General features: G+C 39.9%; 1 protein-coding gene across 2 annotated transcripts in view; it reads left to right on the forward strand.

Annotated features, from left to right (window-relative positions):
* The window catches only part of timm50 (translocase of inner mitochondrial membrane 50 homolog (S. cerevisiae)), a 113,621-nt gene that overhangs the window by 45,478 nt on the left and 43,638 nt on the right, over positions 1 to 24,505 (forward strand). The window contains exons 1-2 of one of the 2 annotated variants that reach the window (XM_052044392.1): positions 8,014 to 8,220; positions 8,410 to 8,431. In XM_052044392.1, coding sequence (XP_051900352.1) covers positions 8,137 to 8,220; positions 8,410 to 8,431 — 106 coding nt within the window. In that variant the 5' untranslated portion in view covers positions 8,014 to 8,136. Of the gene's footprint in view, positions 1 to 8,013; positions 8,221 to 8,409; positions 8,432 to 24,505 lie in introns of those variants that run through there. The other variant, XM_052044391.1, reaches the window with a different exon arrangement.

Consider the following 24,505-nt stretch of genomic DNA (forward strand, 5'->3'; position numbering starts at 1 on the left):
TGTTAAATGGAAGTATGTGTCAGCTATTCAAAACTATTGTGGTATGGGTACCTTCAAAATTTTCATGCCTTCTGTATTTTCAGATTATAATATCCTTTGGTAGATTTCCTGCATTATGACTCGTCCTATGATGCTGTACACGATATTATTTAAATACAAATTTGATTAAAATAGTTCTGAGTGCTTCTGAGGAATAATGTTGGTGGTTACTTACTTTTGCCAGTCAAGAATTGAGTCTATATATATCATTAGATGTTGTGTAGTTACAGAATTCTTATGAGTGTAGCTGAAGATTTCATAGAATCAGAAGAAGCTGTGTGCCTGTTGAGTCCATACCAGCTATGCATAGAAGAATTTAACCAGTCCCACTCCGACACCCTCGTACAACAGCCCTCTGAGTTCTTTTCTTTTTTGATACTTATCCAGCTCCTCATTGAATGCTACAATTGAATTTGCTTTGTGCACTATCCCTGACAGTTCATTAAAGACTCAAACCACTCGCTGTGTTACAAAAAAATTTCCTCATCACTTTCAGTTATTTTGTTTCTTTGTTATGGCTATAGGTTAGGTGAGGCAGTTGATCCAAAGCAACATTTAAAAGCTCTGAGCATTAAATGTGTTAATAGTTTTGGAGGTCATTGTTGTAAGAATTAGTGATTTTGTGACTGGAGACTAACCTGTGTTCAATAAAGTTGGTACTTAACATTAAGGCACCGTTACTCTAACAAACTTAAGGGATCTTACCCTGGCTAGTAATCATTTTATGAGCAACGGAGCCTGTATTTCAATTTCTGCCCCATTCCAAGATGGTTATCTGCAACCCCTCATTTCACCCTTCACCCCCCCCCGCCTCACTCCACCCACCAAACCGCTGGTTGAATACCACATATGCAGTTTGACTTGTACATAACAAAGTGTTTTATTTTACTTCTGCTAAAAAAAATAAGATGCTGGAGGAACTCAGCGGGTCAGGCAGCAAATATGGAGGGAAATAGACAGTTGACGTTTTGGGCCGAGACCCTTCATCTGGACTGAAAGATAGGCTAAAGTCCAGGTGAAGGGTCTCGGCCAGAAATATTGTCTGCCAGTTTCCCTCCATTAATGCTGCCTGACCCACTGAGTTCCTCCAACATCTTGTTTTGTTGCTCCAGATTCTAGCATCTGCAGTCTCTTGTATCTCTGTATTTTTTTTACTTGTCTGAAGACAAGATGTCATCCTGAGCAACCAGTCATGGATACTGTCTATTTCAATATGCTGTCAAAATGACTAATATTATTATGGGTAGAGCCAATGACTATCAGACTATTTACTTATTAAAGTTTACATTTATTTCTTCAATGCCTTTCATAATCTCAGGATGTCCCATGGAGCTTTACAACCAAAGGAATACTTTTGAGTGTTATCTTTGATATAATATAGAAAATAAGAACATTTAAAAAAAAAGTTGGCCATTTGTCCCCTTGTGCATCACCAGTTGTTGAGATCATTTACCTCACTTTTCTACACCAATCCCATATCCTTTGATTCCCTTAATATATATTTTAAAAAATTGCTCTATGTCTTGGATATATTCAACAATTGACCTTTTTTGGATAGAAAATTCCAATGATTCACTGTCCTTTGGATGAAGAAATTTATTGTCACCTCTGTCCTGTATGGCTGTCCCTTTATTTTGAGACTGCAGCTCCTGGTCAAATAACCCAGCTGGCATAAAGGAGAAACACAAGAGATTGCAGATGCTGGAACCTGGAGCAACAAACAATCTGCTGGAGGAACTCCGCGGGTCGAGCAGCATCTGTGGGAGGAAAGGAATGATGCAGGATTTTGGTCCGACACGTCGACAATTCCTTTCCTCCCACAGATGCTGAGTTCCTCCAGCAGATTGTGTGTTGCTTCACCCGGCAGTAACATCAACTCCTGTAGCAATCAACGTTTATTGCAGACTTGCGCAGACAATATTTGATAATGATAAGATATTTTTAATATTAGTTGAGGTTTAACTAATGAGTCAAAGATACCACACCCGCTCTACCCCCCCCCCCCCCGGAAATAGTCCCAGGATCCGAATATTGTACTGACCATTCTCTCAAAATGTCCAGTCACCTTTCAAAGATATATCCAAATCCCTCTATTATTGCACAATCTTTAGAACTGTACACAGTCATAAATCACTCAGTCCTCTCCACAGTCCCAATTTAACTGTTGTAATTTTGTGGCAGTTGGGTGGACATTTCATTTAATGGCTGTCAAGTAACATTGGAAAACTAACACTATTAACAAATGAAAACAAGGAAACTTGGCAGATGTGGGCTAAGTAGTAATGGTTTAAGCTCTTGTTTTTAAGCCAAATATTCAACCCTGAAAGATCATAAAGCTAGCATGTGTTAAATTAGGTAATATGGGCATACCACTTTACACTGAATTTCCAGGAACCACTGAATTTCTTTGAGCAATGAATGAACTTGCTTTAGTGTCTTTTGAGAGTTTTAACCACAATTATTATTCTGTCTCATTGCCTGGAATAATTAAGGGAAGTTTAACAATGCATCTGTATTGAATTAAGGATAAAAATTGCTGCGAAGAATTGTTGCCAAAAATGATTCAGCATGCTCACTTTTGGTAAAGCATTTTCAGGTTGCTATTGCCCTAATTCCACTCTATTCAGTGAATTGCACCTTAATCATTTGTCTGTATCTGGTAAAGATTTCTGAATAATGCTGCATATTTGATAATTCCATGATCACATGACAACTATTTGTATCTTGATTTAGGAAACTACACTACTTGCAAACAATAGGAGCAGTTGGAGGCCATACGGTTACTCAAACTCATTTTGCTATTCAGTAAGGTCTTGGTTGAATCTTATATCAGTTCCATTTTCCTGCTGTAACCCCATATGCATTCATTCCCTTAATGCCCTCAAAAATGTATCTATCGGTCTTGAATATACTCTAACTTGAGTATCCACATCTCTAGGGTATAGAATTTAAAAGCTTTACATCCAGGAGAAATTTCTTCACATCTCATTCCTGACTGACGGACTTTATAGCCTGAGAATATGACAAGTCTGGACTTGCCAGTTGGGGAGAAAGTTTTCTCAGCATCTGCCCTGTTAATCCTCCTGGAGTTTTCCTTGTTTCAATGATTTTTCCTCGTTTCAGTGACATCACTGACAAAATTTACATGCCATTTCTACTAAATTTGTCCTTGTAGAACAAAAGTCATCCTTGGAATCAACCTGGTTAATAATCACTTGCATTAAGACAAATACATCCTTCCTTGAAGAGCAAAACGGTACACAACATACTGGACGCAGTCTTACTAATTTGTAATAAAACTTCCTTGCTCTTTTACTCACAAGTTACTCCCAATAAAGGCTATTTATTTTTTGGGACAAGAAAAGCTTTTTTTTCTTTTAGGCATTATATCTGGAAGCTAAAATGGGAATGTGGCAAATCCTGCTATTATCCAAAACTCTTAATGGAATAAGAGACAACAATAGTTAAAAAGACCAATGTGAAATGATTAATACTCCTGAGTGTGTGCAGTTTATGGCATTCTGTGGAAGAGCTCCAATGAGTCTCCAATCTGCAGTATTTTCTTTATGATTGTAAGGTGTTATTTGCAGTCATCACCTTTCTGTCCATTGATGATAGAGACATGGGTGCATCATCAACTATTTCCCTCCATGTCTCACACCATCAGAAGAAATAGGAGCAGGGGAAGGCCATCTGGCCCTTTGAGCTGACTCCACCATTTAAAATCATTGCTGATCTTCTACCTCAGTACCATTTTCATGAACTATCCCCATATCCCTTGATTCCCATCATATCTAGAAATTTTTCCATCTGTATTTTGAATGAGCACAACAACAGAACTTCCATAGCTCCCCAAAATAAACAATTTCAAAGATTCACTACCTTCTTTATGGTGAAATTTCTCCTCATCTAGGTGCAAAATGCCCTCTGTTCTTTATTCTGAGACTGACCCATGGTTCTAGACTCCTCCGATAAGTGAAATATTAATCTTGCATTCTGCCTGAAAGAATTGTGTAAGTTCAAAGTAATCTCCTCTCATTCTTCAAAACTCTAGGGAATACAGCCTCAGTCTACTCAATCTCCCCTTACGTAGCAAACCCGTTGCCCCTGGAGCCAGTCTAGTGAATCTTTGTTACACTCCCTCTATGGCTGATATATCCTATTTTCAGTAAGACCAAAAGTCTACAGTCCTCCAGGTTCAGTCTCATCAAGGCCCTATATACTTGCAATAAGACATCTTTTACTTCTGTACTCAAATCCTCTCATAATAAAGGCCAAATTATAAATTTGCCTCCATAAACATCAACACTACCCAATCTCTCACCACTTAACAAATACTCCATTTGTGCACCAGAGTTGATAACTTCACATTTTTCCACTTTGTATTCCATCTGCCAACTTCTTGCCTACTCACTCAACTTGTCTGTATCTCTTTGAAGCCTCTTTATCTCCTGCATCCTACTCACAATCCCACTTAGTTTTGTATCATCAGTAAACTTGGAAATATAACATTTTGTCCCTGCAACCAAATGGATGATATAGACTGTGATAAGTTGGAGCTTAAACACCAATCTTGTGGTAGCTCACTAGTCACAGCCTCCTAATTTGAGAAAGATCCAGTTTGCTTACTCCCGTTGTTTGCTTACTCCCGTTGTTTGCTTTCTGTCCAGCAACCAATTCTCAACTAATATTATCCCAAACTCCATATAAGTCATAGAGAGATATAGTGCCACCAGGTCTGTGCCGACCATTAACCATCTATTTACACTGATCCTATATTAATCTCATTCTTTCTGCATACTGTCAACTCCCCCCAGGTTCTAGCATTCATCTACACACTAGCAGCAATTTGCAGCGGCCAGTTAACCTACCAACCCACGTCTTTTGGACATGGGAGGAAATGGGATTCTAATAAGGTTCCACAAGGGTTGACCAACCCCTGTGGAACCTTATCAAAAGTCTTTTGAAAATCTAAATATGCCATATGCTTGCCATCCCTTCGTTGTTCCTGGTTCAAAAATTCTGGAACTCCCTGCTCAATGGCAAACTAAGTGTGACTGTAGCAGTCCAAGGAGGTTCACTAACATCTTTCAGGGCAGTGGGGGATTGGCAATAAAAGAAAATTTTAAAATGTAGAGACATTTTTGATTAGCATTCAAGCTTGGTTCTTGGAGTTTTTCATTCAAAACTGCTTGCAGTAGCAGACTATTATTAATAACTAAATCTATCTCAATGATAAAATACCTTGCTTTAAAGGTTAACACACTGGCAGATCAAAAAAAATTATTCAAATGTTTTGAGTCAAAATCTGTCCAGGACCCATATTTTGATATAAAAACAGAAAATGCTAGAAACATTCAGTAGGTCAGGCAACATCTGTGGAAAGAGAAACAGTTAGTGTTTCAAGTCTGGTACCTTACATTAGAACTAGGTTTTGACCTTTTTCTAGATTACTTAGTAGGATACAAAAGTACTTGTATTCTCCAGTGATGGCAACAACACAAGTAAGAGTGCATAGCTTAATTTAATAATGACCTGGTGCCATGTTGCTGCTTCCTTCCAGCATTTCAATCTCTCATAGCTGCATCAATTTATATGAAAAGAGGATCTCACCAGCTGCTGACATGAATGAACGTGCAAGTTTTCTTTAATGTATAACGTAGGGATTCAAGACCCTTCAGTGTCATCTCAAAGCACACTCTGAAGGTTATACCAGTGCACAATGCTATTGATCACCTTAAAGAAAGATAGATCTGTATTTTTGCTGTGCTATTCAAAGCATGCAGGCAAGGACATTAGTTTTGAAGTGTTGACACAGTTACAAAGTAGGTGCAATGGCCAATTTGCACACAACATCATCCCAAACTCAGTAATGAAATTGTAAGCATTGTTAATGATGGTAGTTGAGGAATAAATTTTGAGCATGTCAGTATAGAGGGAACTTTCTGCTCTTTAAATAGCCTTATGGAGTCTGTATAATTGTCATAGAAAGCATTTGTGAATGCTTTCTGTAACAGCTATATAGATTCCATTAGGCTGTTGTCTGATTGTGCAACAGTCTTTCAACCTAGAATTTGTGCTCCTGTGGGACCTAAACAACCTCCTGAGTGTTAGCCATTTAGCTACAGTGGACACGGTCCAGATGAAGAGTCTTAACCCAAAGCATCGACTATCCATTTCCCTTCATAGATGCTGCCTGACCCGCTGAGTTCCTCCAGCTTTTTGTGTGTTGCTCCAGATTCCAGCATCTGCAATCTCTTGTGGCTCCACATTAAAAGTATTGTTAAAGTCACATCAGAATTCGCATTACATGTACAATTTGCAAACCTGATATTAACAGAGAGTGAGATGCATCAAAATTAAATAGGGCTGTCACGGTAGTGTAGCAGTTAGCGTAACGCTTTACAGCGCCAGCAACCCGGGTTCAAATCCAGCCACTGTCTGTAAGGAGTTTGTACATTCTCCCCGTGTCTGCGTGGGTTTCCTCCGGGTGCTCCGGTTTCCTCCCACATTCCAAAGACGTACAGGTTAGGAAGTAGTGGGTGTGCTATGTTGTCGCCGGAAGTGTGGCAATGCTTGCGGGCTGCCCCCAGAGCAGTCTACGCAAAAAGATGTAGTTCACTGTGTGTTTCGATGTACATATGACTAAGAAAGATATCTTGTCTTGTCTTGTGTGGTCCAGCCTTGACATCAGTAGAGCCATCACACAATGAAGGATTCCAGCTCATTGCTGTATCAATGAGTCTTGGAGAAGCAATGTTATTAAGCCCTTTATGCTGAGAACTGAATAGCTAGATTGTGATTCCTAGTTAATGTCTTATTGAAGCTAGTAGCAATGCAGGAGAATGCAGAATCTGTCAAGGATCTCCATTTAGAATCTAAAAGATGAACTTCTCCTGCCAGCCAATAAGGTTGTGGCTCTGCTTTCTTGGCCTATCCCTATTATCTCCTGATTCCACTAGTATCAAAAAGTTGTTCGTTGATTGAATGACCAGAGCCATTTTAGGTTTGAGAGTTCCAAAGAGTTGCAGTCTGACTGGAGAGATTTTTCTTCATTTGTTTTGATTCATGTATTCTTACTCTCTTGCTGTCTGTAAACTATTCCTGAATTCGTACTAATATACTCTCCCAAACCCATGAGCTCTAATCTCATGCAATTGTCTCTTATGTGGCATCTTATTGAATGAATACCTTCTGGAATGCCAAATATATTGCATCCATGGCTCCTTCTTATCCACCCTGCTGGCCAAACTCTTAAATGCTAATAGATTTGCCAAATACCACTTCCCTTACATAAACCTGTATTGACTTATGAATAGTTATAAGATTTTTTGTTAAGAGTTCTGTTGCTATCATTTTCCTGATGTCAGGCTACAGGACTTTGGTGCACCATTTTCTCTGTTGCAAGAGCTGAACAATTGAGTTCTATTTTCTGCCTTCTAATTCACAGGGTGGTTTAAAAATCCAGGGGGTTCCAGAGAATCAGAGCCAATGTTTCACTATCTTTGCAACACCTCTTTTAAACTCTTAGTATGTCAAGTCAATTATTCACTGTTATTAGAGCCTTGATTTCCACATATTTCTGATATGTTTTTGTTTTCTACGGTAAAGACAGATGTGGAGCATTTGTCTAACACCTTCACTGCTACCTAACTGCCTATATAATTTCTTATCTCTGCCTCTGAGGTTACCATTTATCTCGATCATGATTACTTATAAGTTTTCAGCTTTTAAAATATAGGTGTACAGCTGCTGATGGTTTGGCGACTGCCTAATACATGAAGCCGTGCAAACCAGAAGGTGCTGTTTAATTCTTGTCTGTGCTGCGATAGCTAATTTTATCCACAACTATAAATGGACCATTACAATTGGTCTGTGGCTTGGGGGAGGGACTGATAAAAATCAGCTAATGTTCTCGCCCCCTAATTGTTATTCGGTGTTTGTTCCTGTTTCGCCGTTGGGCGAAGACAAGATTGGGCTTGGCAATCATGCCCGCAAATAGCCTGTGGGCAGTCAATGTTTAAAACAAAGAACGTCCACTTGTATGAGTAGTTTGTAAACCCAGCAAAAGCCAAAGCCTTCAGGATAGAGTGGGATATGGGAATAAATATGTGGATTGACTTCTACTGCCTGCTGCTAATAAAGTCTCGGCCTAGCAACAGACCTGACTCCAGCTACAGTGTGGGTGTTGACGGTGATTTGGGAACCAGCTGCTTCCCCAACCATTGACAGATGTATTTGAATATTCATATGTTTGGAGATTAATTTCTATCTTAATTGGGAGAATGGGATTGTGGTGTAGCGTGCTCTCAACCTGCTGGTAAACAGCCTGCATAAACTGATCACTTTTTTTTCTCTTTTTCTCTGCAGATTCCGGATGAATTTGATAATGGTGAGTAAAATCAATTTGGAATTGTTTGCACTGCTGGGCACAACTCGGTATTGGCATGTAGAAGCAAGTTTCTTTTTCCTAAGTGGCACAATCTGGGCAAAGTGTCCTTTTTTTATTATTTAATAAATATTGAAACTGTTATTTCTGATCACAGATGGTCCACTTTGATAAAGTGGGATTCATGTGTGAAAGAAATTGGGGCTCCTTTTGTCTTATATTTAAAATTCTAAACTTTGCAAAATGAACAGTTTGCAGAATATAGTTACTGCACTGGAAATATTAAATAAAAAGTGCTCTGTGAGCTTAAGAGAGAGTGTGTCCATATGTCTAAAGTTTTTGCTCCCTGTAACTTTAAAGGTATAATTCCCAAAGTAGTTATCTGCTTTAATGCTATTCTTAGTCATAGTGTGTCCTCTAGAGCAATGGGGATAAACCAATCTTTTCATGTGCTGTATTTGCACCAGGCAAAAATCTTTCAGCATTGTAGGCATGGATTCAGGGGACAGCCTTACGTATAAAAACTTATAAATCTGAAATTGAAGTTTGGACGTTGTATTTATCACTGAGAAAGCTAGCTTAATCATTTGATGGAACAGTCAAATTCAGTACAGAAGCATGTTATTGCTGATTTCAGCTGGGATGTTACATTGGCTTTAGCTCCCATACAATGGGGAAAGGAAATCTGATGAGGGGTCACATTCTTTGTCACTATCCACTGCAGAGTATTTATTTATTAATTTATAGGATGTAGGGTTTTCAGACAGTCCATCCTTAATTGATCTCAAGAAAGTAGTGAAGATGTTACCACATTGTTTTGGAATTCCAGGATTTAGACCCAACAACAATATATGGTGATGCATTTCCAAGCTAGAGTAGTATACAACTTGGAAGGGAGGCTGCAAATGGTGGCAATCCCATATGCTTGCTGCATTTGCCCTTCCTGGTTGTATTGGTTACATGTACAATTGGTGTTCTCAGAGTAGCCTTAATGAGTTACTGCAATCCATCCTGTAGCCTTGATACATCGGTGATGGAGTGAATGTTATGGACAGGGTACCGGTCAGACAGTTTGCCTTGTCCTTGTTGGTGTTGAGCTTGTTGGAGTTACGCTCATTCAGGCAAGTGAAGAGTATTCCAAAGGCTTCGAGGAAGTTGAGTCACTGGCCATGTGTTACCCATCTGCCCTTGCAAACCACAGCAGTTGATCCAGTTAAATTTCTGTTCAGTAGCGGTCACCCCAGTATAATGATGTAGAGAAACTAAGCAATAGTAATGTAGAATGTCAAGGTTAGTGATTAGTCTTTCTGTTGTTGGAGATGGTCATTGGCTGGCATTTGCAAGGTGCAAATCTTGTGTAGTTGGACTCACTGGGCAATTCTAATGAGAGCAACATTAGCTTGGCAGTGTAGGTCCATTTCAGTCAAATACTGCACAACATTCCTTTCAAAGTATGCCTGTTAACGAAGCTATTTGGGCAGAGTACTGGAATATGTTCGTTGGGCCTATATCTCCATATATGTTTGTATATTTGGTGGAAGTGGTGTCAGGAAAAAAAACATTGATAGGAAAGTACATGGAATGCAGAATGCTGCTTGTAACACTGCTAAGTAAGATTTATGTTTTTCTTGTCTGTGTGCATGATCTTCATTTCTGGTTGACAAGTTTTGCCAGTTAGCACTGGAGTATTTTTGACAATTGTCCTTCTGAGACTTGATCAACCAGTTTTTTTGTTAAGTGTTTGTAGATCTAGTTACTGATGTAGTTTCTCCATTTAAAATGAAAGATATAATTCAGAGCAAATACTAGAGAAATACATTAATATGTTAATGGCTATATTGGTGGAGTTACTATTAGATATTGTTTTGCAAGAAACAAATATGTAATGGTTGACTCCTAGCCTGGACTTAAGCAGGGAAATAAGGATGGTATATTCATCTGGTTGAATCCTTCCATCAGCCTACCACCCTCAATTCTCCAGTACAGGCTGAGTGCTTTGTTGCAATTCAATTATTTTTAGCTGGTTTGAACTGCTTCATTTCTCTGGTCTTTCACTGCCTGAGCCTTGGCTGTAGTGGGGAACATTTAATGGCTGTTGAAGTGCTGAAGGGGGTGATTGATTTACTTGCAATTCCTCCAGCCCCACCCCACCACATCTTGTGAAGGTTTTGCTATGGAGGTTTAATTATACTCAAAATTCAGAAAATTTATGTCCTGTAATTTTTAAAATACCAGTTGAACATGATTTTTTTCTCATGTGTTATGCTGGTAAGTTTTCATTTCAAAAATATAATACGCCTACCTGATAAAATTATGTGATTCAGCACAGTAGTTGCTTTTAGTTTCACTTGCTTAACATTGATCTTGTATTTTAAAGTGTGTCGGTTTTCATAGAGTAGCAGAATTCCAGACTCTTGAACCCAACATTATCTCCTAATTTCCACAGAAAATGTGGGTTTCTAATCCTCATTTGAAAAGTTTTAAAAGTAATTTATTTCTTGTAATAGTTGCCAGTGACCAGAGAAGTGTGCATTTCTAGTTGCTGTTCAGAAATGTAAAAGAGATTTTAAAAAGCATTGCTTAGTGTGCACATGTCAAACATTGTATAATTTCAGTGCAAGTTAGTTCATTGTTAAAATAAATTTAGTGTGTTTTGTGATTAACCTGTTACCATTAACTTTATAATTTTGTGAATAAATATAAAGCTGTTTCCACTGGCAGGAAGGTTGGTCACAGAAGACATTAATTGGGAAATGAACCAGAGGGAGGGGAGAGTTGAGAACTGTTTCTACACAGCAAGTTATTACGATCTGGAATGCAATGGCTGAAGGGGTATTTGAAACAAATTGGTAGTATCTCTCAACGAGAATTGGATAAACAACTGAAAAGGGCTGTGGGGGAGAGTGGGATTCATTGGATTGATCTAAGAGTCGTTATGAGTACAATTGAGCAAATAATCTTTCTCTACGCTATATGATTCTAATGATATTTTTAGCATTTTTCAAGGAAAGGAACAAACTGGCCTGCTGCACTTGAGTTTCTGTTACATTTGAGCTGAGCAAGACTTGTCTCTATTCCAACATTTCCCTTGCTCCTTGTGAGAGAGGCCTTTGCTTGACACGTTTTCATGGGCAAAGCTACTACGAATATCGTATGAGTGTGGGTCAGGATATCATATTAATTCATGTAGATGCTTCAGTGTTTCAGCAAGCAAAGAATTACATTTTCCAGGAACTTTGCATGTCAGTTAAATAGTTTAGATTCACATATCCAAGATATGAGATGTGTAACAATAAAATGGAATTCATATAAATGCATACCTTACCCTTAAACCCTAATGCATTTTCTGGACCAGTCACAGCTACTTATGGTTGTAGAAGGAGGTTATGCCCTTAAGGTAGACTGGCATGTGTAGCCTTAATGTCACACAGCACAGAAACAAGCCCTTCGGCTGACCATCAAGTACCCATCTATACTAATCCTATTTCGCAGCATTTGGTCTGTAGCCTTTTACGTCTTGGTGATTTAAGTACTTGTCTGGATAATTCTTAAATATTGTGGGAGTACCTGTCTCTGTCACCCACTCGAGCTGTGCACTTCAGGTCAGATACATCCTCGGGATGAAAAAATTCTTCGTCTGATCCCTCTAAATCTTTTGCCCTTTATCCCAAACTTAAGCCCTTTAGCTTTGGACACGTTCTGCTCAGGGGAAAACCTTTGCTTGTCCAGACTTATCCAGAAGTATGGTCTTGAAGTGGATCTGCAGTATGGCCAACCTGCTGAAGAGTTGTTTGCTGCAATGAAAGTAGGTGCATGCAGTGCTGGACACTGAGGAGCCACCCTCCGTCACTGTAGACGGACTGTTGTTGTGGTCTGTTGACTTGTTTGCATTGTCCATGGAGATAGTCCCCTCCATGACCCTAGCTAATTGAGAGTCAACTGCGATAAGTTTCCCAGAGACCTCCTGTCTTCAGACTTGGATATCCATGGCAAATCTGCAGAATGTATTTTTTATTAATGTATTGTAATTATGTGGCAGCAGATGAGCAATTACATACTCTGGGCCTTTCCATTCTGGAGCCACAGTTTATCTAGCATTTTACAGAACAGTGTAACTGGCTGGTGTCTACATTATGTAGACATCAAGATTTTTTGTTTATTTACACCCCACTAATTATCTTCTCTCGTTCTGCGCATTGTTGACAGTTCATTCAATGGTCCAGGCAAATTCTTCCAACAATATTCGGAGCTCAAGCAAGGAATGATTTTCCTTTCAGTTTGGCATCAATTAACTTGATGAAGATTGGAAATTGACCTCTGATCGTTCTGGCCCCATTGGATGTTTTCTTAGCCATCTGAGTTATGAGAGTTGAAAGCTATCAGAGACTTTGTTATGAGCATAATACAATAATATATACCTGCTTGCACCAGATGACATGAATATAAACAGTCAATCTGATTGACTCATGTTGTACTGAGCAGATGGACACTCAAGTAACACCTTGAAATCGAGACAGCAGAATGAATACTTAATGAAAATGCATTCTCAAGATGCAGCTTTGTGAGAGGTGGCCACATTTACAGAATTGCGTCATGATTTATTTTGAGACATTAGGAATTTAAAGTCATAGAGTCACACAGCACAAAAACAGGCCATTCAGCCCACCGAGGATCAGTGTTGACCATCAACCACCCATTTACACTAAGTCTACATTAATCCCATTTTTATTCTCCCCACATTCTCATCAACTCCCCCAAATGTTACCAATCACCTACACATTAGGGGCAATTGATTGGCTTTTAATGAAGTGTATAGTATCACCCTACAGATATTCCCCAGTTAACTAAATCTGGGGAATTTAAGCAAAAAAACAAAAGGAATCCTGTAATTACTACAAGGATATTTCAGGAGTGAGAAATAGGAGATAAAGTGGTTATGATATGCCATGCATTCTTATCTGACTAGACGACTGATGAGTTTCCCTGAGCTTGTCCATCCAGATGTACCTTACAATTTAATTCTGAAGGCCCATGTCCACGTGGAGCTGAGGGAATATTGATTATTCCACTATCACAATAAGACTGACGTAATCATAAGCAAGCTCCGCTGACCCCTCCTTTCCAAAGACCATGCTCGTCAACTGGCCTTTAGGCAATTGACACACAAGTTTGCACCTTTGCTGCTTTGTTAGCAAATTCCAAAAAGTCTGGTAAAATAGCTCAACATCAAATATGTAAGTGGACTGCCATTACTCTTCAGACCCCAATACATGTAATGTGATCTCTATTGGTTGCAATTGCACAGATTCAGCAACAATTTTGACAGTTTTTAAACATTGGATGGGTGCTTGTGCAAACTCATATTTTGCCTACAATTACCTTTCGGCAGCTGCTCCCAAGTCTCCCAAGTTTGCTCCTAATGATACCTTAATATGTTTTCCCAGTCTGGCTTAATCATTGCATAGGCCAGATTAGCTGGTTGCAACTCTTCAGAGGGAAGTTTCATTAATAAGCCTGTTGCAACTTTAAAGTCAGTTAAAACAGCAATAATTTTAATTTACACAGAGCCTCTTTAAAAAAAAATCTCCCACAGTTCATTATCAGGTAAAATTTAATATTGAGTCACAAAAGGAGATGCAAAAACAAATTATTGCAAATGCTAGAAGTCTGAAATAAGGCAGAAAATACTGGAACTATCCAGCAGGTCGGACAGCATCTGTAGAGTGAAAAACAAAGTTAGCATTTCAGGTTAGTGATCCTTCATCAGAACTGGAAAAATGGTTTTGGAGAGTGAGGACACAGTGACTGAAGCAATAGTTACAAGCTGTGAATTAGAGATGGAGTGTGATAATGAGGCTCTGGTGAGAAGGGAGAGATACAGAGAATAGGGCACCTTCCAGCCCTGAAAATGATTTGGACTAAAAGATTCAAAGCTGAAGACAAGGTGAACAAACTCAGTGGGTGAATGTGTGCAGTCAATGTACCCGTGAGTTATCTTGTGCATCACTTGTGAAGATGTTTCTTATTATTGAACATGACACATTGCCTATGAAATAAGCAGCGCTGCAGACATGTGGAAATCTTCAAAGAATCCAGTGATGTAATTTTACTGTCTTATTTCTTAATTTTAAGTGTCAGATTGCTTTGTAATCTTCCAGATTTTCTCAAACTAAGCCCCTGCCCAATAATTCTGTGTGGTACTTCTTTAACTTTAATTTGGTTTCCTATAGTTTGAAATAAAAACCGAAAGCGCTAGAAATGCTGCAGGCAACATCAGTGAAGAGCCAAGCAGAAGTTTATGTCATGTGGTTCACATTTGATATTTTACAACTGACAAAAAAAATTATATAACAAGGAAATACAGGGATGTGGGGAAGGAGGAAAGGTGAAAGAAACAAAAGGAAAGGACTATGATAGGATGGAAGGCAGAAGAAGATGAATGAGAAAAGCAAAGAGACTGACCAAAGGGGGCAGCAATGGGCCAAAAAACAAAAGATGGGCCCAGAAGAACTCTAAACATCTGAATTATTACCAGCAACTGCCGTGCCATCTGAGGAAAGTCAGTTATGACCTGAAATTGTTGAACTTAGTGCACAATCAAAAGATGAGGTCTTGTTCCTCAAGCCTCGTTGATCTTCATTAGATTGGAAAGTGAGATCAGAGGGAAAGGGATCTGCAGAGCTTTCTTCTTATCAGCGTTTAGTGTCACCTGTGTCGCCATTGTGAGCACCAACTAACAGTATTAAAGCACTCTTTCAGCTGGAAGCAGAATGACAGGCAGTGGGAAGGAGGTAGGTAAAAAGGCAGTAAAGCGTCTCCTGTATTCATACAGGAAGGTGTTGTGAACATAGGAGCGGTTGTTAGAGGTGATTGAACAGTAACCAGTATGTCACAAAATAGTGCCTTCGAAATGGTGAAGGAAAAGGGGAGAGATTTATTTGCTGCTACAACATTTGAGATTGCAAAGGATATTCTGTTAAATGTGGTGACTTGTGTTGAGGATAAAAACTATCAGTACCTCATCATGGTTCTGGGAGGAAGGAGAAGGGTAGAGCAGAAGTCTGTGGAATCTACAGACACAGTCAAGAGCCCTGTCGATGTTGAAATTGAAAAGAAAAGACTTGTGAGAAGTTTGCATTATCATAAAGTGGGAGATTTGACCCTGCAGGAGATGGGATGAGAGGACCTGCAGTCGTGGTAGCTGTGGGAGTCAGAAGGCTTATAATGGACGTTGGTCAACGCTGTTTTTAGAAATCGAGCTAGAGTAGCCAAAGGAGGAAAAGGCAGGATATACGTGTATAGCTAAGGGAAGAGTGAAATTTTTGACCTCAGGACAAGTTCCTGATAAAGGCCTGGAACAAAATATACCCCACAAAAGCTCAGCATACCCAAGACCACAGCAGCAGAATAGAAAGGGAAATTTGTTCAAGACATGAAGTGTACATCAGCAAAGTAGGGTTTATATAAACATATGTTCTGTACATTTAAATCCTAATAAGTCTGGCTAGAAGATTAGGGTTTTGATGGTTGGGGTCTGGATGTATTTCAGGCCTCTCAGACTATCCTGTAAGGGTTGGAGGTGGGAAATGAATATGTAGAAGGACTGCTCTACATTGGTGCTCTACACATATGTCAGTAGCACAGTTCAAATTAACACCTGAGAAACAGAAAACTTCCTCATTAATTCTGGAACCAGGCAAGGTGGCCTACTCTCCTTTGTCCTGTTTGTTTACTTCAACATGCATTTGGCTTAATCCATCAAGAAGAGCATAAAGGGGCAATGATGCCAGGCACTTGATGGGAGCACTCGAGCTAAAGCTTCCCTCCCCATGGATGATGTTGCTGACTTCTGTTTGGACCCACAGTCAACCTGCAGATTGATCAGCATCTGTGACCAGTTTGAGATGGCATTGGGCCAAGTCAACTGCAGCAAGATTGAGGTCATATTCTTTGGCAACTGGCCCAATAAATCCTCTCTTCCCTTCACTGTCAGGTCCGACTTCCTGAAGGTGCTGGGAATCTGGTTCTGAGGAGCCAGGAAGTGGGACAAAAATTGGCTGAAGTGGATAGCCATGGTGAAATAGAAATTGGGAATGTGAGAACAACACTCTCTCTCTTTTGTGGGCAAGAACCTGGTCATCAAATTGGAGGTGCTCTTAGTGTTGCTGTATGTGGTGCAGGTCTATCACACTTGAGCCAATCTCCATTTCACGTGGAGATCCAGGATAGATCGCATCTGTTGGATCATGATGTACAAATCTCCAGAGAAAATGAGGAAAACAGCCAACAAAGTCTTCACCCTGATAGCCACCATTGTGACCAATGCCATCTCAAACTGTGCACAGAGCCTCAACATGCAAACGGCAAATGTCACTGGATGCTGAGGTTCCACCTGCCATGCAGTGTGCATGGGCCTGGCCTCGTTGCCATGCACTGTTCCATTTAATTGCAGCTTGCCGTACTACCTGCCCTTCGTAGAACGAGTTTCTGCAGATAATTGCCTTTGATCACGAGTCCATAAGGCTGTGGTCAGCACAGAATGTCCTGGAGGCTCTGTGGGAGGAGACGGTGGATGCTGCGAGATGATACCCCATGCAGTTTGTCAAAGTCATGTGGCATAATGCCTCTTTGCCAGAACTCAAGAAATATGCATCAAGACCTTGGATAGTAGTGGGAGAGATCTTCCTCATCAGATCCTTCATACAGAATGAGGGCCTTAATCCCACTGCACACTGCCCTCAAGATGGCTGTGGTGTAGACAATTGTCCACCTCACTGTGCATTTGCCAAGGTGGTCTGGAAAAGGATGCAATGGTCCTTGTTGAGGTTCACCCTTTGCAGCTGCATAACACAGAATTCTGTTATCTATGGGCTATTCCCAGGGACGCATACTGAGACATAGATCAGTTGCTGCTTTGATCTGCCCAAAACCCGTTGGTCTTTCAATCTAGGATGTTGGCAAACATATGTTCCAAGGTGCAGGAGAATGTGCTGAAGGATGCAGCGAAGTTCAGTGCAGCCAATGCAAAATCAGCGGTCCTGCTGTCACATGACACTGAGGGGCTGGGCTCTGTGTAACAGCCTCTCAAACACTTCGTGGGTGCTTTATTTAAGAAGGATATGTGAGTGGTGTTGATACTAAGAGAATATATTGAATTAATGGTACAAGCAATGTAGAGAAAGATGAGTCCTGATTGTATTTACTGTGTATCTTCTGGATTTTTGAAATTTCTTTCTCTTTCATGTGTTTATCTTGCTTCTCCTTAAATACGTTAACTTGAGATACTGAATTTAATGCTTTGTGACCCTGAATGTAAAGTTCTTTTGCTCTTCCATGTCACCAGCTTTTCCCCAATTCAAAGTATAATTATGAAAAGTGAGATTTAACCAATCTAACACTATGATTGAGTTTTATGGTCCGTTTTTACCCTGTTCCATTATCTAATCAATAGACCTTTACATTTTTTTATATTTTAAAATTGTTTGCCAATGTTAACACATCTTTAAATCTGCATGTCAAAGTCATTCATGCATGTTGTAAATAGAAGAGGCATGCAGTCTTTGGGACAGTTTATCATTTCCAACCACTCTGGAAAAAATTGCCCTAACTCCTCTATTTCCTGCCTTCTCAACAAGCCTTAATCCAATTTGCAACCCTTCCCTTAAAATTTCACATCTCTTGTTCCTGAACAGTCTCCTCTGTGATAATTTGTCATGGGTTTTCTAAGAGTTTACGTATACCACATCTGTTGCATTTACTCACCATGTTTCTCACCACCTCAAAGAACTTAGCTTGTTAAGCACGATCTTGCTGTCTGAAATTGTTGCTGTCTCTTCTTCCTTAGTTTGAATTTTTATCAGGTTTCTCTTCAATTACAGTTTCCAGAATTTGAGATAACTTAAATCAACTAGTTGGTTAATTTTCTTTTCCCTTAATGAAAATATGTCCTCCAAAGCAATTCTCAATCAAATATTTAAACATAATTTAAAGCACCTCTGCTATCAATTCTCTTGCGGGTGCTTGGATATATCGTGTCAGGTTTCAGCACTTTGTCAGAGCTTCTGGTACACACCTCCTATGCAGTGCTTCAGAAAGGCACTTCATTACCTCTAAGAGGATTTGGGACATCCTGAAGTTGGTAAAGTATTTATATAACTACAAGGCAATAAATTAACAAACTTGCTAGAAGTTTTATTTATAAAAATCTTTCATTACTAATCAATCTGTAGTTTACCTTCAGCCATTATTCCTTTCTCTAAATAATGCAAAGTAGAATAAAACTCCAATAATCCACTATCCGACTGTTCAGAAATCTCAATGGTCCAGCATCTGTCTCACCAGGTGATGTTTGTCACATTCCTCATCCACTCTCAAGGACCCCAGTTCCCGCACTCCTCATTCACTCTCCAGGACCCAGTTCCTGCGTTTCTCATCCGCTCTCTTGGGCCCTGGTTTCCGCAATCCCTGTCTGCTCACTGGGGACCTAGTTCCCATATTGCATTCCATTCACTGGAACTCACCAGGGCCTTGGTTCCTCTATTCCTTCTCCCTCACCTGCCCTCCAGTTCCCTTGCTCTGTTTAAACTCATCTGGTTAAGTTGGCCATGCTCCCTTGAAACTTGCTTGCTTTTGTTTCGCACATTCCCTTTAAAATTATTGGGACCTTGTTTCCTGCCATCCCTTTATTCTTACTGTATTCACTGGAAATTGCAATATTTTACTGTGTAATGTCTTTCTTTAAAAAAAATTGAATTAAATTAAATGTTTTGTAGCATTAACATCCAATAGTCCAGAAAACTTGCACCGCCAAAGCTCAAAGTATTCAGGATTAATGGAGTTTTACTATATTTACCTATCCCTGCAATTCTCTTTGATCTCTGCTAATTCGCTGTTCTTTACTGTCAGAAATCCAACTTTACCTTATTTTCTTTTTATTAATGCATCCTTAGAATATATTTTGGTGATTCTCATTTCTAGTTCTGCCACTATTATCATAGAGTTATTGAACACTTAAGGAGGCTATTCTAGTCCATCATACCCATCCCAGCTCTTTGAAATAAGTATTCAATTATTTTTGTTGCCCTAGTCACTGCCCAGAGCCTTTCACGTCTCTCTATGTAACTGATATATGTCATCCCAAACACTAGAGTAATAAAATAGCTCTCTACTCATTCCCCAACATCCTCCAGGACAGTGTGAATTGGACTCCAGTTGAGTAAAGATTTAGCATAACACCCTTGCTGTTGTATTCTTAGACTCTTATTTACAAAAGCTAAAACCCCCGTGTTTTTTTTAATAGTCTGATCAACCTGTCTTAACATATTCAATGTAGATAAACTGAAGACCCACCCTGCACCATCTTTGAAATTGTATCTTTGAGTCTGTAGACTCTCATCATTTTTATTTCAAAGTACACTATTTTCGTCATAGAGGACGGGAAACAGGCCCTTCGGCCCAACTCATCCATGCTAACTGTTACACAGTGAGCTAGTCCTATCTGCACGTGTTTGGCCCATAGCCCTCTAAACCTTGCCTTTCCATGTATTTATCTAAATGGCTTTTAAATGTTGCTAATGTGCTCGCCTCGACCACTATTTCTGGCAGCTCATTCCATATGTGCACCACCCTTTGCGTAAAAAAGCTGCCACTGATGTCCCTTTTAAATCTCTCTCCTCTGATCTTAGACCTATGCCATCTTGTTTTTAGCACCCCATGATTTTCCATGATTTTATTTTTTATCATCTCTAAAGACACTCATTGTTTTGCATGGCTTTACATTTGCATTTCTCACCAATGGTGGCACAGTGGCTCAGCAGGTATTGCTGCTAGCTGTAGTGACCCGGGTTCGATCCTGATCTCTGGTGCCGTCTGAGTGGAGTTTGCTCATTCTTCCTGTGACTGCATGGGTTTCCCCCAAGTGCTTTGGATTCCTCCTACTTTTCAAGGATGTACTGGCTGGTAAGTTAATTGGCAACTATAAATAACCCCTGGTGCTGGTGGACGGTAGGAGAACCAGGGTAGAAATGATGGGCATGTGAGAAACAGTAGATGACAGGAGTGAGGGGACAGGATTGGTGGCATGGCTCTAAAAAGCTGGAATAGATTTAATGGGCCAAGTGGCCTCCTATGTCATGATAGATAAGTATAAGAAATAAATATGAACTAGGTAGTGCAATAAACCAATTCTTTTAAGGATGAGTCAAAGCTGTGTGGAATGCATCATAATTCAGAAGTCAGGGTTAATATGCAGAACGGTTGGTTGGAAATTTTTTTTTGCTGATGCTATGAAGTTGTCACAAGAAGGAATGTAAGCCCAGTCGTAAAGAGAGATGTCGTGACCGTCTCTAATGTTGCTAATTTAGAGGAAAGCTGTGCAAGTTGCAGCTCCACATTGGAGTTCACTCTGAACCATATTCTGTACTTCCCCATGCCTCTCCCTTCCCAAATAGTTTGCTTTTACCTTGGGATTTTTCCTCCCAACCATGTGTATTAATGTATTGAAAAGGGGGAAGGCTCAAGTGAACATCTGAATATTGAAGCCTTCGCAGCAGAAAATAGATTATTGCTTTGTTGTTTAAAAATCTTATCTTTACTTTAGGGACAAGAACCTCTGAATCAGAATCAGGTTTATCATCACTGACATATGTGTGAAATTTGTTGTTTTGCGGCAGCAGTACTGTGCAAGACATAAAAATTACTACAAATTACAAAATAAATAAGTAGTGCAAAGAAAGGAATGGCAACTCCATTACCAATGATTCCAATGACGTCTGAATATGTCCGGTGAACTATTAAAACAATTCAGATCAAAAAGAAAATGGGTGATAACTGCAAACTTGCAGCATCACCAGCAACCTAGCAGGAGATGGGGGGAGTGGGCTTTCTATATAATTGCTCACAGAATTACTTTGGAAGGTGTTATACACTGCAGTATGGTGTGCCATTGATGAAGGGAGTGAATTTTAAGTTGGTCTTTGAGATGTTAGTCAGGCATGCTAGTTTGTCATAAATGGTGGTGTTGGAGATGCACTCTTCAGTCCATAAGACATAGCAGCAGAATTAGGCCATTCAGCCCATCGAGTCAGCTCCCCCATTCGATCATGGCTGATTTATTATTCCCCCTCAACCCCATTCTCCTGCCTTCTCTTCGTAATCTTTGACACTCTTACTAATCGAGAACCTATCAATCTCTGGTTTAAATATACCCAATGACTTGGCCTCCACGGCCATCTGTGGCAATGAATTCCACAGATTCACCACCCTCTGGCTTCATCTCTGTTCTGAAAGGATGTCCTTTTATTCTAAGGCTGTGCCCTCTGGTATTAGACTCTCCCACTCCTGGAAACATCCTTTCCACGTCCACTCTATGCAGGCCTTTCAATATAAAGTAGGTTTCAGTGAGATCCACCACCACACCTACCCCCCCCCCCCCCCCCCATATCCTATAGACTCCAGCAAGTACAGGCCATCAAACACTCTTCGTACATTAACCCTTAATATGGTCTGACTAACGCCTTATAAAGCCTCAGCATTACATCCTTGCTTTTATATTCTGGTCCTCTCAAAATGAATATTAACATTGCATTTGCCTTCCTTACTAGCGACTCAACCTGCAAGTTAACCTTTAGGGAATCCTGCACTAGGACTCCCAAGTCCCTTTGCACCTCTGATTTCTGAATTCTCTCCCCATTTAGAAAATAATCTACGCCTTTATTCCTTCTACTAAAGTGCATGACCGTACACTTCTCTACACTGTATTCCATCTGCCACTTCTTTGCCCATTCTCCCAACTTGCCCAAGTCCTCCTGCAGACTCCCTGCTTCCTCAACACTACCTGCCCCTCCACCTATCTTTGTATCATCCGCAAACTTGGCCACAAAGCCATCAATTCCATCATCCAGATCATTAACATATAACGTGAAAAGTAGTGGACCCAACATTGACCCCTGGGGAACACCACTAGTCACTGGCAGTCAACCAGAAAAGGCCCCCTTTATTCCCACTCTTTGCCTTCTGCCAGTCAGCCAAACTTCTATCCATGCTAGTACCTTTCCTTTAATACCATGGGCTCTTATCTGGTTTAGCAGCCTCGTGTGCAGCACCTTGTCAAAGGCCTTCTGAAAATCAAAGTAAACAACATCCACTGACTCTCCTTTGTCTATTCTGTTTGTTACTTCCTCAAAGAATTCCAACAGATTTGTCAGGCAAGATGTCCCCTTAAGGAAACCATGTTGATTTTGGCCTATTTAGTCAGTCATGCTTTATCATTGTGGGAACTTTTGCCCCTTGTAGATGGTAGAAATGGTTTGGGAAGTCTGTTGTGAGTCACCAGTCACAGAATACCCAGTCCCTGATCTAACCTTGTGGTTGGAGTATTATAGTTAGTTCAGTTAAGCCTTCTTTACCACCCATTCTCCTATATACCTATTATCATGTTCTCCTATGACATAGGAGGCCATTTGACCCATCAAGTCTATGCCAGCTCTCAGAACAATCACATCAAAAAAACTCCTACACGTTCTCCTACAGTATGTTGATGGCAAAGGAATTTCCATGGCAATGCTGTTGAATGTGATGGAAAAATAGTTACTTTTTCTCTTCTTAGAGATGTTCATTGTCTGCCAGTTCTGTGGCCCAGTGGTTACCTAGATTTATCAGCCAATGGTTGAACATGACCCAGGTCTGGTTTCATGTGGATGTTCCTGCTTCATTAATTGAAGATTTATAATGTTGCCAAAAAGAGCAGTAGGAATGACGATTGGAGAAAACTTGGAAAAGGAGGAAAGGGGAAATAGAATATTAGGGTAATATAAGAAGAAATTTTAAAAAAACAGATTGTGAAAGTTTCTATAAATATTTTTAAAAAAAGCAAAGACAAGCAAAATTATTTAGGAGAAAGAAGAAATGGCAGGGAAATTAATCAAATGTGGAGAACATCAGGTCTATAATGAATAAGGATCTGTGCAGCGCAGTGGCACAACTGTTGGTGCTGCTGCCTCGCAGCTCCAGCCACCCAGATCCAATTCTGACCTCTGGTGCTGACAATGGAATTTGCCTGTTTTCTCTGTGATGGTTTCCTCCACATCCCAAAGATGTGCTGGTGGGTTAATTGTAAACTACCCCTTAATGTAGATAAGTGGCAAAAGAATCAAAGGGCATGTGGGAGAGACTAAGTTGCAGGGTTACAGGAAAATGAGAGAGGGAATGGGACTGATGGGATTGCTCTGCTGGGAGCTCGCCTACACACAATGAGCCAAATGGCTTCATTCTGTGTTGTGATAAAGAAATTGGCATTAGTAAAAAGTAAATAGTCTTGAACTTAATGAGACAGAAAGCCAGTAAATCAAATGGGCTGCTGTCATCTTTAAAAATTCCATAGATTCTAGAGCAGTTGCCAGGGATTGGAAGACAGCAAATGTGACTCCACTACTTAGGAGAGAGAAAGAGAGGGGAAAACGTGGAACCATGGGCCAGTTAATTTGACATCAGGACTAGGGAAAATGCTAGAATCTATTATTAAGAAAGTAGTAACAGGGCATTTGGAAAATAATAGGATTAGGCAGAGACAGCATGAAGTTGTGAAATGGAAATTATGTTTGAGAAATCTGTTAAATTTTTTGAGGTTGTAACTTGAGTTGAATAGATGAGTAGATGCGATGTATTTGGAATTTTAGGCCTCCAATAAGGTGCCACAGAAGAGGCTATTAAACAAAATCAGAGCCTAAGGAACGGAAGTAATACACTGGCATGGATGGGAGATTTGTTTACAGATAGAAAATAAAGTTTTCATAGTCGAATTTATTGTCAAATGCACAAGTACATGTATGCACAGATGTTATGAAAAACTTTCAGCAGCATCACAGGCATTAGAGGCACAACATTCACAAGAAAAACACTAAACATAAATTATACAAAAAAGAATACATTTAAAACAAAAAAAACAAAATCTATTGTAGTGCAAAATAGTCAAAGTGGTCACAGTGCTGCTATACTGAGGTAGTGATAAGGATTGTGCAGGTTGGTTCAAGAACCAACTGGATGAAGTAGCTGTTCTTGATCCTGGTGTGGTAGGACTTC

Source organism: Pristis pectinata, chromosome 35, assembly GCF_009764475.1.
Source record: "Pristis pectinata isolate sPriPec2 chromosome 35, sPriPec2.1.pri, whole genome shotgun sequence".
Lineage (NCBI taxonomy): Eukaryota > Metazoa > Chordata > Chondrichthyes > Rhinopristiformes > Pristidae > Pristis > Pristis pectinata.